The following is a 14,246-nucleotide window of genomic DNA, read 5'->3' on the forward strand; positions in this document are numbered from 1 at the left end:
TTTTTTTATTTTTCCTACAAAGAAGATTGAAAACCTATAATGACTCAAAAAGGAACACTGGAACACTTGATTTAAATTCTGCATAGTAACCCTAGAATCAGTAATTATTTTCTGCAGCATACAGGGTTGGTGTTCACAATGCATTTTATCAACAACAAAGAACAGCTGAATTCAGCATTGAGAACATGTTTCCAGGAGAGTAATTCTCAATCATCAACTCGGCACTCCCAAAGGTATTCTCAAAATGCCATATGATCAAAGCAGCGTTTTTATCTGAAAGTGGAATATTTGAGTTTATCCCAGTTTTCTGAACTAATTGAAGATACTGCTTCTCAGCAAATCTTGAGAATTTATGTTCTCCAGCAGTTTTCCAATATGAGATTCAGAGTAAATGAAGATCTCTCTTCTCACAGCACTAACAAAGTACAGTCAACCATGCCTGTATTTTTATATTTAAGACTTAATTTAAATGTGACTATTTCTAATGATTAAGAACCATATGGCTTACTACAGGCTTGGTAAAATGAAACACATGGGATCATAATGGATGAGAGGATGATTAAGGATTTAAGTTTTAGTTAATAAAATCAAGAACTAGTTAAATTTAACCCCTTTCAACTTTAAAGAAAAAAGCTATCTCATGGAAATGTGATTTTTGTAGTCTACTGCAAATAGAAGACTTCAGAAATGGGTTGTGAAGTTCCAATAACTTGCTGTATGGTTGCACTTCGGTGCCATCTGCTGGTAGTTCAGCAGTTTTCATACTGGAAAAAATGCAAGACTGTCTCAGAAATAGTTTCCTCATGAACGTAACAGATGTTATAAATCTGTTCTTTTCTGATTGAATGTATTATGGCAGTATCAAGACTTAGCTGTATCATAATATCTAGAGAGTTACTTCTGCATGGATAGCTGTCAGATAGGGGACACAACCAAGACTGAAAATTGAGCACGCAATGACACAGGAATCAAGCTTGAATTCTGGTAAGTAATGGGCAAAATGTTAATGATTAAAAGTGAAAATCATTATTTTCCTGTATGAAAGAAACGTATAGATTCTTGAAGAGAAAAAAACAGAAATGTAATTAGATTTCACATAGGGAAGACACTGGAAAACCAACAATTTAATAAGAAAAGCATTGATGTAAACTTACTAATTTTGCTGGAAAGTTAGTTAATACAAAGCATTGAGAAATACTGATGATGTAGGATTTTAAAAAATATAAACTGTTTTTCAGCGTTACCATGTTGACAGCAAGGGTTTGTCAAGTAACTTAGTGTACATCAGGGCAAGTTAAACAGGTCTGTAATTTTAGTACAGCCATTTGAGAAAAAAGGTTAACTCAAACGACAACAGTTAATGGCAGAAGATTGTACATGTTACTTTGAATTAGCAAAGCTTCTGAAACTAGCTACCATGTGATAGCTTTGTGTGTGCACATAAGTGTTGAACTGTTACTTAAACATACAACTCTTACTTAAACATACCAAGGGTGGGGGGGGGGATAAAGGCTGAAGTTTCTCCCTGAGCATAGTTCATACCTATAATACTGCAAGCACAACGTACTCGGTTGTCACTGAGTAAAGCTAGTGCTCCCCAAAAGCACAAATGCTCTACCTGTAAAGACCTGATTCTACAGTATTATTAAAGTTGTCACTTTCCATTTTAATCTGTTGTAAGATTGTAATCACTGTGTTCCTCAAACACAAACTTAAAAATCAGATTTTTAAAAAAATTAGAAGTGTTCAGGGAGATGGAGGGATAGCCAACTATAAATCTTCAGGAAAAGAATTCCCTTAAAATAGCCCAGCTCTGCAATGCTTAACAACTTAGCTCTCATTTTCAGTTAGACTGAGACCTTTAGAGAAAAACAAAATACCACAATAGAGCACCTCTTTTGTAAGTGTGTTCATTACAAAAAAAGTAAAAAAAAAAAATCCTGGAAGCAAGAATTGTTGGTAAAGATTGAATCAGGAACTTGTGTGGAAGCAGCTGAGCAAATTCTAATACAGTCATGTATTTTAATATAATTTCTTCCATCTGCATGGCATTAAAAGTTAGTCCAGGAATAATGCTTTCAGTCATCCACTGCAAGTGATGCAAACCTATTAACGTTGCCTAAATGCTGAGTTTCTGATATAGTGCACCTGATAGCCTTTTTTTTCTTATTAGATGCTTTCTTTTTGCAGGACTCGGATTTGGTCTTGGTCATCTTCTGAAAGAAGTCCGGAGATACAATTGACTCCACTGTATTTAACATAACCTGATACAGCTGAGTCATTTTTGGAGATAAGCTAAACAGATTTTCCACTGAAGGTGTTGATTTAAGCTCTTGATACAGTCTGTGCACAAGGGTCCCACTGTAAAGCCTGCTCAAAGGAAGGAGAGAATCCTCAGTTAAAATCGCACCTCAGCAGGACAGGTACAGAAACATGCTGCTTAATGAAAAAAAAACAGACCGTACTGCATATAGTATCCAACAGTGAGCTCCTCAGGGATACCTATTCTACTCAGTATTTTTCTCCATGTTAATATCTTGTTTAAAGAAGGGAGTTCAAAGGTAGTAAAATTGGCCAAAGGAATTTGACACACAAAATAAAACAACATGTGAACACGTTCCATCTGGGGCTTGTGTGGAAAGCACATCTATGAAACATCCTTACCTACTGAGGTCTGGCTCAGAGAGAGGAGCGCAAAGTAGCTGATTGAGATAGAATCCCATCTGAAGACAGCACTGCCACTGGCAAAAACTGTGTGCAGCATCTAAATCAAAGTCTTTACTTTGCAATTTCTTTTCCTTCCATTTTAGAAATTCATTATATGCAATACCGTCATCTTCAGTATGTAAAACTGTGGGATCTAGGTTATAAATAGAGACATGCAAGTAAATGTTCTGTTGTGAACAGTACAAAAAGTATCTGCAATGTATAGGGTCTTCAAACCTCCAGTTCTATTTCAGGAAGCATTCATAATGTTTTAAAATGCTTGACACTGAACTTTAGAACATAAAATTAAGTAAAAATTCAAATACAAATATCCATGAGAATCTGAAATTGTGAAACCAGGAATTCTATTTGTTAGATGATTTGCTATGCTGTTCTGTGAGCGGACTGATTCCAAACAAGGCTTCCATCTCACTCCCACCCACTTGGGAAGTAGGTGGCAACCACATCAGTCCAGTTTCTATAAACTAGTACCTAAAGTAACTGTATAACACTGGTATGCAAAATCTTTGCCATCAATTGAAAGACTCCTAGAGGAAATGCCACCACAACTGTAATGGAAATTTTCTGTAATATTTATACCTGTGATAATTTAGTACTTTCAAATTCTTGCAACGCACAGGCAGATAAAGGGTGTCTGTGCAATTAAGCATTTTTAAGTACAGATAATTTTAGAAAAACTCACAATGGAAAAAAAATATTGGAATGCATCAGTGGTAGTTATTCTCTTGTAATGCATGAGTATGTTAAGCTTTTTTAACTTTTATATCTAAATTAATCTTTTAGTTATAAAGTATTTATAAATGCAACTTAATATTTTACAAGATGGCAAAGTACTGTTTTACCTATATAATATGTTAAACTTATGGCTAGCAGTATTTTTCTGCTGTATATCAACGCAAAGAATGTGATACCTCAGGATCTCGCATAAATCAATGCTAATTCATCTGAATTTGGACAACTTGCCATAAATGAGGAAAAATCAATTATGGTATAGATTCTCATGTAGCTGAACACCTAAAATTGTATTCTTTGGAGACATACCTGGATCGTTTGTTATCCTGTGCAGTTCTCCAGCTACTATCACTAGAAGTAAAGCCTTTAGTTGATGCAATTTAACTTTTGGTTCTGAACAACGTATCCAGTAACACGTTACTGCAACAGGGAGTTGTAAGTGACTGGGGATAGATTCTAGGAAACTCATTTTCACTCCTAGAGTCTCCAGCAAAAGCATCTGACGGCGTGACATGGGCATCTGAAAATAGAATTAAAAAGTGGTGTGGAAAAGTAAAGGTAAGAGACTTTATTTGCTGTGAGCAACTTCCGAAAGGCAAATACGCTTATGCTTAAACTAGCTAGTACTTAATGTTTTTGATAAAAAATTATTTATGCTTCATAGATATTCTGAACAGGAAATATTTTTTAAATACTACTTGAGCTTTAAAAAGTACACAGTTAAATGTTAGGTAGAAGGATAAAAGCCATTTTTTACAATTGCCTGAGGTTAGATTTTAAGAGGTTTCTGAGTCGTCTTCAAATCAGATTACTTTAAATACCTATGTAAAAGCAGACTTGCTTGGAAAAATCTTGTAACCATAATGCATTAAAATTACTTTCGTATGGCAAAAAAAATTTCATAGAACTCTTAGAAGTTACCCCTGCTTTGTGAGATGTAATGGTGATGTCTTCTTGGTATGTTGAAAACATGCTTACCTGTAATCACAATGAAATCTTAAATGTGAAGCGTGCATTTTTTCACCTGCAGCGTATTAATTCCTGCACATGTTCCCTCTTGGTTGTGTTTTTCACCTTCTAAACAGTGGTGTTATAAACATTGTCTGTAACTTCACGCATGCAGAATTGCAGCAGGCTGTTCACCATGTGAGTGCTTTGTGAAGCCTGGCAGGTTTTGCCTGTTCTTAGGCAGACATCCCCACAGTAGAAGACAAATTGAAATCACTTTTCCCTGCACTTTAAATGCAGAATAACTTTTCTTTTTCTAACCTTCTATTGAACTGATAATACCCATATATTTAGAAAGAAGAGTTGTTATAACAGCAGTAGCTCAAATCCACGAAACAAACAGCATACATCCCAAAACCAAATTAAGGTGACATTAATATTTCTTAAAATCCCAAAACATTATTTTCAGACTCTTAAGTGTTTGCATATTGGTTGTTTAAAAGGCCTGTAACAATAACCTGTGCAAAATAACCTGTATGTAGGCCTTTGGATCCGCAGCTATCCGTAGCATTTAATGGCTGTAGTAGCGATAGACTTGGTTCTCACATGAAATAGCACCAGCAACTGGTAAAAACATATCGCACAGCCCACACACAGAGATGTGTTAGCAGTTGATCTGAATGCCAAAATGGATAGAGCATGTGGCTTCAATAATGCAGTATAAAAAAGACACAGACTGTATTTCCAGATGTTTCACAAATTACTGCATACAAAACCTCAGTTATGCAACTCTGGGAAGGGGAGATTATTTTCCATTAACAGCAAGAGTTACAGCCTTAATCATTAGAATTTAAACACACAACATTGCTAATGGTGTCTGAAACTAACCTAGTGCAACTTTCCTTTGATTACGAGTTGTTTTTCAGGTGTTCTGTCTGGCGAGCAGCAGGGGCTCACGTGAGCAGGATGCACACTTGCAGCAGGTAAAATTGCTGGGCAGCTACAAGACTCATACGTGAAACAATGGTGATTTTTACTAAAAAAGCATGGGTCAGATTTTGTTTTAGAACATTGCTCTGAAACATACATAGCTTGATCATATATAAATTGTTTTGTAGTGTTATATTGCACTAAATTTCATGAAACTGACTTACTTCCTGCAATTGTAGAAGCAAGCATTAGTGTAACAGACTACATAGGATGAAAGAAGGGCTTAGAATGGAAAACTTACGTATGAACACAAACAGCTTTTTACAAAGTTTGCCTTGGTACACTTGAGGGGGGGGAGGAGATGGAAGGAAATAAGATAAAGGCAATCTGTGTAGCTTCCCAAGTATTACAGGCCAAGCTGAGAGCCCCGTAGGTACCTCTTCATTAAGTAGTTACTTACTGAGGTGGCTTAGTTCAGGCATCACATTTAGTGACCAGCTGGCAAACATGAGTCCCATCTAATTTTTGGCACTCGTGAAACAGTTAACTGTCATCTGTTGTGACAACCATTTACCTCCGTTAACTTGTCCAAAGGACAATGACCATCACAAAAATCTGTGGGTAGGCTTGCTGCTTGAACGAATGTTTTTTTAAGTGTCTTTTGGAGTCTGTCAAATTCACGTACAACTGGCAGCTCACTGGTCTGCTTACTTGGAGAAACAGCTTCAGTGTTTTGAGATACTTTGAGCAGCAGTCCATAGATAACTTGTCGAATGGGCAAAGCGGTGCTGTGTGCGCTAGGCCTCTGCATGTTCTCCACCTGAACATGCAGGAAGGTACTTCGTAGTATGAGGGCATCGCTGACGAACGGGGCCAGCTTACCTTTTGCCAAAGCATCACGTACCCACTGTGGTACGTCTGCTTTCCTTGCAGCCTCACATTCATACTGCCCATTCAGGAAAAAGTCCTCAAGGTTCACGTCAGACGGAGTATAATCCTCCATCGAAGTGCACAGAAGCTCCCTTATTTCTTCCCTCTGGTGTTTCTTGAGGTATTTCAGCACGTTGTCGAGAGCCTCGGTGCGCTCAGCGAACTGCGCCAGCCAGCTCAGGAGCCCCTGAAGGCGGAGGTGCCTCCCGCCGCTCCCTGCCGCGCAGCCCCTCGGCCAGCGCACCTTGCTGAAGAACACCTCGAGAGCGGCCAGGTCGATGTAGTCGTTCCCGTTCAGGACGGCGAAGAGGGGCAGCAGGCTCTTGTCCAGGTGGCCGAAGTGCCTGCAGAACTTCTCCACGGAAAAGCAGCGCGCGGGAACGTAGCAGCCCTGCGCGCCGTCCCCCGCGCACACGCTCCGCCACTGGAAGTGGCTCAGCGGGCAGTAACCGGCCGCCAGGTCGAAGACGCAGAAGTCGCTGTCGAGGGAGAGGACGGGGCAGCCCCAGCGGTTGGCCAGGCCGGCGATCTCCCGGTCGGCCTCGGCGAAGCACTGCACGAAGGGCACGCCGAGCCGGCGCAGCGCCTGCACGAAGGCCTCGCGGGTCAGCAGCGGCACCAGGCCGCCGCCGCCACCGCGGGACAGGCCGTGGGCCGCCCGCAGCCGCTCCGCGGCGCGGCCCCGCAGCGCGGGCAGCTTCCTGTCGTCGGCGCCGCGCCCGCCGTCCAGCACCACGAAGGCGGCGACGCGGCAGGCCCGCAGGCTGCCGAAGAAGTCGCGCACGGCCGCCGCGAAGGCGCCGTAGTCGCCGCCGCGGCGGAAGTCGACGGCGGAGGCGAAGCAGAGCCGGTGGTAGAGGCTGCTGCCGTCGATGACCAGCTTGGTGTCCCGCACTCGCAGCTCGGTGAAGAACGCCCCGCGCTCCTCCACGAAGCCCGTCAGCCCCTGAACGCCCATGGCGGCGGCGGCGGCGGCGGCCACTCCCCTACGCCCCGGGAACGGCGCCGCGCCGCCGGAAGTACTGTTAAAGTGACAGGTGAAGCCCTCCAATCAGAGCTCCTCTTTCTCGTCCCGCCCGCTGGCTCGCCCCTCGCGGCGTTTCTTAGCGACGGAGCCGTAAACACGGACCCGGCGGAGCGGTGGGGTGGGCCGCCCTGCGCGGCCCGTCTGCCTCCCGAGGCTGCGGCTGCTTCCTCCTTTGCCGTGGGCTGGCAGCGCCCCGCCTCAGCCATCCCGAGGGCAGCCGGGGCGTCCTGCGGGGCGGTGGTCCCCGCTGTCCGGCGGCGGTACGGGGCCGGGCGGTGGAGGGGCGGGAACCGGAGGGGAGGTCCCGCGGGGTCCCGGGCAGCACCGCTTCCCCGCAGGGGTGAGGACGGCACGGCGGGGAAGCGGGGGCAACCTTTGTGAGTGCCCTTAGGCTCTCGCAGCGCGAATTTTGAGCCTTACGCGGTGTATTAACAAGCTAATAACGTCTCTGAAGTTATCCTAGGGGATCTCGGCTTCCTGAACGTGCGTCAGGGAGATATTAATTAGCGTCTTTGGTAGTCGATGATGTAGTTGCATTAGTTTAGCATCAACTGTCTACCAGGCTCTGGAATGGGGCTTGGAGGTTAGGGGAACGAAATTAAGAATATGAACTGTTTACTGGAGTGTTACTGGATAGGGTATACGGGGATTTTTGAGAAAAAGGGGGCTGGAGAGTTGATTTCTTTGTGTTATCTCTAGTTGCTCTGAACTTTAAGGAAGCAATTGCTGGACTGCTGCTTGGGAAGTACCTGCTCAGTGGGAGAAGATGGACACTGGTGAAAAGTACAAGGAAGGTTGGACTAAAGGTTTGAGTGAGGTAGGAGAGGCTGCCGGTTAATATGCTTCTTGAAGAATCAATCAGTCTTATAGTTGAATCAGGCTCTAGAGTCTTCTGACTCTTACAGGATATTTTTTTCAAATTCAGTGGCTCAGCAATTTATCTGTTCTGTGCCAATAAAAGGTGCCTGTGATACCACAGTGGCAATCACTGGCCCCTGCCTTATAATACTGTTCAGCAGTAAATACCAAAGCATTTCACAAAGTTATATGATAGTTATTATTATATACGAAGGGAAACTGAAGCATAGGGAGTAGTAGGTGAGAGGTGGGGTTGGAGATAAAGCACAACAATTAGACTCAATGGGCTACTCGATCTCAAGTGTGATATCATGTGCACCCTCAGTAACTTTGCAGATGACACCGAGTTGGGCAGGAGTGTTGATCTGCTTGAGGTAAGGAAGGCTCTGCAGAGGGATCTGGACAGGCTGGATCGATGGGCTGAGGCCAATTGCATGAGGTTCAACAAGGCCAAGTGCCAAGTACTGCACTGGAGTCACAGCAGCCCCGTGCAATGCTACAGGCTTGGGGAAGAGTGACTGGAAAGCTGCCCAGCAGAACAGGACTTGAGTGTATTGGTTGATAGCTGGCCAAATATGAGCCAGCAGCATGCCCAGGTGGTTAAGAAGGCCAATAGCATCCTGGCTTGTATCCAAAATAGTGTGGTCAGCAGGACTAGGGAAGTGATTTTCCCACGGTACCTAGTACTGGTGAGGCTGCACCTTGAATACTGTGCTCAGTTTTGGGCTCTTCACTACAAGAAAGACGTTGAGGTGCTGGAGAGTGTCCAAAGAAGGGCAATGAAGCTGGTGAAGGGTCTAGAGCACAAGACTTACGAGGTGTGACTGAGGAAACTGGGGCTGTTTAGCCGGGAGAAAAGGAGGCTCGGGGAGGCCTTATGGTGCTCTGCAACTACCTGAAAGGAGGTTGTAGCGAGGTGGGTGTTGGTCTTTTCTCCCAAGTAACAAGCGAGAGGACAAGAGGAAACGACCTCAGGTTACGCCAGGGGGAGGTTTAGATTGGATGTTAGGAAAACTTTCTCCACCAAAAGAGTTGTCAAGCATTGGACCAGGCTGCCCGAGGAAATGATTGGTCACCATCCCTGGAGGTATTTAAAAGACACAGGTGTGGTGCTTAGGGACATAGTTTAGTGGTGGACTTGGCAGTGTTAGCTTAATGGTTGGACTTCATGATCTTCAAGGTCTCTTCCAACCAAAATGATTCTGTGATTGTAGTGTAAAGGATTGTGATATATTCCTAGGGCCCAAGTAAGTATGAAAATTTGAAGATGAGTGAGCAGAGTTAAGTGACTCTTCTCCAGAAAAAAAGGAATAGATAGCTCAGCAATTTTTGTAAGTGTAGTTACTTCTAAAGGTTATGTATTTCAAAGCTATTCTATTTGGAATTTATGAAGGCATCCATAAACCAGCAGCTTCCTAGGAGAATAGTAAATGAAAAATACATAAACTTTCTAGGACTGGCAGTGTAATATTTTATGGAGTTCGTCTTCTTGCCCTCCCCTCCCTCACATCTCAACATGATCCATTTATGCTTTTTCAAACAGATTTGGAGTTACAGAAGAAGTAATTTTCTAGCTGACATTCTTTGCTTAGCATTTGCATTTCAAAATTTTTGTCATTGTTGCTATCTGAAAGAGAATACAGGAACAGAATCTTAGGAGTGCGTTTGTTTAAAGAACATACAGGATTTGTATCGTTGTGAAGATGACTTGTAGTAATTAATATTTGGCTGTGTTTCATAATATAGTGACACTACAACGTCAGGCTCTTTGGTACAGTGTGACAGCAGCTCAACAGATGGATATTAAAAAAGACTCTTGCACACACACACTGTTGTAAGATACAAATTTGTATCATTTGGGCTTCATTTAGGCTCTGCATTTGTTAGGAAGCGAAGACAGTGACTTGGAATCAGCAGTTATACAGCCTTTAAAATTAAGTGATTTGTCTTTTCTCTTCCAAAGCAAACAAAGAAAGGTGTTTGGATGTGCTTGCGTAGATGTTAAAACGCTGTGGTCATACTGCAGCAGGCAGTGCTGATAGGTGGTAGTACGAGTTGCACTGATTGTAGGATTTTGCAACAGCTTTATTTGTTCCAAAGGATCCTGAAGCACAAATGGTGCAGGTAGCATTATGTAAAGGCAAGGTAATGAAAGCAGTATTGTTTTGTTGTGTGCAATGAAACACCTGTGCTTTATCATTTGGAATGAGGAAGGCTGTGTAAACAAGGATGCTCTAAACTCACGTTCCTTTATTGAAAGCCGTAGAAACACTAGAGGTTTGCCTTTGCAGTCCCTGTGTTGGCAGATTTAGGATCTCAGTTAGACAAGAGATTGTCTAAGCCAGTCAAAGCTAAATTGTTAAAAAGGTGGATGAAGAAAGAATTATTACAGTGAAGGAGAAATTAAGAGCTTTTGAAGAATTGTATTTTGTTGAGTCTTATAGACTTGTGTGTAGCCATGAAGCTCTAATTTGCAGAAGGTATTAGTAGTGAATCACACAGAAGCTGTGAGGTGAGCTCTGAAACAGATGGTGAAATCTGAGGGGCAAATGAAAGAGCAAAGAAAACAGCTTTTTAGTTATTGATGGTAGTGAACTCCAATTACGGGTGGAGATTGTGCTTCAGTATGTACGAAAATAACGAAACTTATCCTGAAACACAGATACTTCTGATGTTAGGTACTGTGGTGGTGTACAGACGGATGATGAGGAAGAGTGAATATATCTAGGGGAAGTATCTGGTGAAATACAGGTGTAGTTGTTCTTGCAAAAAAGCACTTGAACTTTTAAATAAATTAATGTATAAGCACCTGCATTTCCTTTTGCCTGTGTTATCATTTCAGTGAATTTATTTAAGGTTGATTTAGAGGAAGGCTGACTATGTCACGTCTACATTATCTGGAGTTTCTTTACCAAGTCTGCTGCCTACAGCTTAGCAACTAATGATTCCACTTAATTTGCATTTTGCTGCAAGCTGACCACTATAAGCACTGCCATAGATTTAAATGAAGATTTTAATAAGAATAATACATAGACAAATCTTTTTTTTTTTCTGTTTCAAGTGTTTCCTGTGAACATCCATGAAAGAGTAAAAGCCTCTGAAAGCTACATTCTAGAGATTTTTAAGTTTCTGTTACACAGAGAAATGCTGAAATTTCAAGAAACTGCTAAACATGTCATTGTTGCCAGATTTAATTCTGCTTGCTCAGATGCTGTGATTGCAAGAAGATACACTATTCAGAGAAAACTTGGCAATGGAAGCTTTGGAAATGTGTATCTGGTTTCTGACAGAAAAGCAAAACAAGGAGAAGAATTGTAAGTAAACCCTTCACATACTTCAAATAAAAATGTTTGGAACGTACTTCTTGCATTGTAGGTGTTTTCTTTGTGTTCATGTCTCATCTCTCTCTTTGGTGTTACATTGCAGCCTTAACTGTTTAACTTCAGTGAGGAGACAAGAAAGGAGCAGACTTTATGCTGACTCAGCATTCCAACTGTGCCTGGTTTTGTTTAAAACGGTTTATCTGATATGTCGTTCTTATTGTGCTTTTATCTAAATCCTTTCTAATTTACTCGTGCAAGACATTTTTTCAATTATTTTTTGACCTGCCTGATTTTGGACAGGTCTCATCAGTCTGGTTGATAAACCCTTTAGGATTCTGAAGCCACAAAGACAAAAGAACGTTTTCAGAGTGTTGACATTTCTGGGTATGAGTTTGGAGTTCGGTGCCTGGGTAACGTGTTACTGGCTGGGCTATGTGTTGTGTAGAACTGTGTTTGTCTATTGGTTTGATACTTATACCAAGTAAAATTTTAATGCGAATATTTTTGGGTTTATCCGGTTAAATTTGTGAGGCTTTTGGTTTAAAATGCGAAACAACTAATCAATGTGCTTTTTGGCCATCTTTAATATCTTTTAAATATGAGGATCTGTCATTCCTTATTGATGGATGCATTAATGAGCAATTACATGATAACAGAGCTTTTTCTGATTTGTGCCTCACTTTTACTATTTATGACAATGCATTCCTGGCAATATTACTTTAATAAACATGCAGCCAAGACATAATTCTTTGACTTGTTTTCCTTCTACTTCAATTTGCAGCTTCTCAGCTCCTTGCATTAGGGTTAGAGGCTACTAAGCTCTTAGCTTTTTCCAGCTGGCTTATAAGGAATTTTGGATCTCTCTTAGCGTTAGCTATGGTTTTCTACGAAAGTATTCCTTTAAGAAAACTTTCATTAAAAACAATAGAAAATATTTTTCATTTTCTTTTTGTGTAAAATAATTTATCATGCAAATAGGGTGACAGGAACTGCCTGAGCTTATAAAACCGTTCAGAATTCGGCTGTTACTGAACACATTCTTAGAATATTAACAGTATAGTGAAATGTGTGCCTTCACACATTTGCTGCTGTAGCACAAGCTGGCAAACCTCAAAACAAAGGAATGTATGCTTTGCCTTTAAGTAATTATCTCTATATTTTTTTTCCTTATGAGTTTTCCTTTGAGAACTTTTAATTCTGAGTGACTGTGTTTTGAAGAAACATTGACTTGCCTGCAGCTTTTCATGCCTGTGTTTTGTTAGAGATGAGGCTGTGTGTGTCCTCTGCCATGCTCAGGACAAAGGCTGAGTATCAAGTGGCATATTTTTTTTTTTTTTAATCAATCTCTTTGTTTTATGACTACAACAATATTTAACAAGCCAAAGTGCCAGTGTAATACTGTAGTTCATCTGTTCATCACTAGGGGGCACTTGCGTATCACAGTTATTCATTGCTTCTGCGCCCCAATGTAGCTGCAGGAGCAGTTTCCCCCAACTTTCTATCAATAATATGCTAATAGATGACAAAAATACTGGCCTAGGTGAACATGAAAGCTCAGGTAGCATGATGAGATAGAGTGCAGACGCTTTCTTCTATTTAAAAATACTGGTTTCTTAAGGTGGTAAAATAGAATAGAAGTCACATTCTCAACACTTTTCAAATCAGAAAATAATCTTGTAGGGAACTGAACTGGTTATGGCTTCTGTTATATTTTTCCATTGGCAAGTGTATATATACACTTTTGAATGAAAAATTAGGTGGTTATGTTTCTTACTCTTTAAAAAGAGTGATCTTAATATAGCTCTGAAGGCACTTTGGCAGAAAAAAGGGAATTGAGATATTTAAGTCCCAGATGACCTCAGCAGAATTAGAAGTCTATTTTTATTGTTTCAGAGATGATCTAGAACGTGCTGAGACAAATGTTATATACAGCATGAACTCAGCCACAGATCGTTTCCTGAAAATTGCTGTAGTCTAAAGTACTGTGATAAAGCTTAGGAATAAATCGTAAGAATACAGATTCCCAAGAGTGACATCCTGGGATGTTCAGGGATATCTTTTTCAATTTTCTTTTAGTGCAATGTCTACAGAATGAGTTAACACAGAGACTAACCATGGTTATCATGTAACTCCATGTATGCTCAGCAAAGCTTTTGCGTGATTTTAGAAACAGTTTTTGGGCACGGCTTGTGTTTCGTTATCCCTCAAGGATCTTAGCTGTGGTGAGCGAAGTGTTATGCACAGAGTTGCTTCAGCTGGGAGTGAGAGAGGGTTGATTATCTGGGGCATGCCTCAAGTTAACAGACTTTTTCTCACATAAAACTCACCACGTAGAGCTGCTCAGGCCAGCAATACCTGCCTCTCTTAGAAGTACATGCCAGGTTCATGCTGATCTCCAGTTCTGTGTTTGGATGAGATCAGGATTACTGATTTTCTGAGATCATACTGGATTAGAGACATCCAGTGTGATACAGTTGTGTTGCATACTCTACAAATAATAGGTTATGAAGTACTACAAGTGTAGTGGCATGTGTAGCTCTCTTACTGTAAATTCCTCTTAAGTGCTGCATTGTACGACAAGTTCCTTGCCTGTTGCCTGAACTTCCTAATTTGTATTTTTTGTAAATAGTGTTTTCTAGTAATTTTTTATATTCATGGTCCTGTGTGATTTCTATATTTTTTCCTTCTTTTTTATTAGATGACATCGAAAACCTTTTCCATTTTAATTTTGCATTCCACCCTGTCTCAACGAGAAAATTATGTACTGCGGT

The 14,246-nt window shown here is 41.2% G+C and overlaps 2 protein-coding genes across 3 annotated transcripts in view; one reads left to right on the top strand and one right to left on the bottom strand.

The window, feature by feature from the left end:
- ASTE1 (asteroid structure-specific endonuclease 1) lies at positions 1-7,225 on the bottom strand. 2 transcript variants are annotated; one of them, XM_086614431.1, is made up of 4 exons: positions 5,912-7,225; positions 3,769-3,979; positions 2,665-2,860; positions 1-2,370 (listed from the first exon to the last, which is right to left on the bottom strand). In XM_086614431.1, exons 1-4 carry the CDS (start codon positions 7,223-7,225, stop codon positions 2,079-2,081), a joined length of 2,013 nt encoding a protein of 670 aa, XP_086470557.1. In that variant the 3' UTR covers positions 1-2,078. The 2 variants fall into 2 exon arrangements, with proteins under 2 accessions (XP_086470557.1, XP_086470558.1); XM_086614432.1 differs by having other exon boundaries at positions 1-2,373.
- A 257-nt stretch (positions 7,226-7,482) lies between these two features.
- NEK11 (NIMA related kinase 11) overlaps positions 7,483-14,246 on the top strand; it is a 96,115-nt gene continuing 89,351 nt past the window's right edge. The window contains exons 1-3 of the mRNA XM_086615164.1: positions 7,483-7,554; positions 7,994-8,111; positions 11,214-11,466. Of these exons, the coding sequence (XP_086471290.1) occupies positions 11,297-11,466 (170 nt within the window). The 5' untranslated portion in view covers positions 7,483-7,554; positions 7,994-8,111; positions 11,214-11,296. The remainder of the gene's footprint in view (positions 7,555-7,993; positions 8,112-11,213; positions 11,467-14,246) is intronic.

Source organism: Tauraco erythrolophus, chromosome 7 (assembly GCF_009769465.1).
Source record: "Tauraco erythrolophus isolate bTauEry1 chromosome 7, bTauEry1.pri, whole genome shotgun sequence".
Classification (NCBI taxonomy): Eukaryota; Metazoa; Chordata; class Aves; order Musophagiformes; family Musophagidae; genus Tauraco; species Tauraco erythrolophus.

What these genes read in the sequence shown, in the direction of transcription:
- ASTE1 (XM_086614432.1), bottom strand. Translation starts at nt 7,225, where the DNA reads ATGGGCGTTCAGGGGCTGACGGGCTTCGTGGAGGAGCGCGGGGCGTTC. An exon ending in CTTTGGACAAGTTAACGGAG is followed by an intron (nt 3,980 to 5,911) that starts GTAAATGGTTGT and finishes TTCTATTTTCAG; the next exon opens with ATGCCCATGTCACGCCGTCA. An exon ending in CAGGATAACAAACGATCCAG is followed by an intron (nt 2,861 to 3,768) that starts GTATGTCTCCAA and finishes TTTATAACCTAG; the next exon opens with ATCCCACAGTTTTACATACT.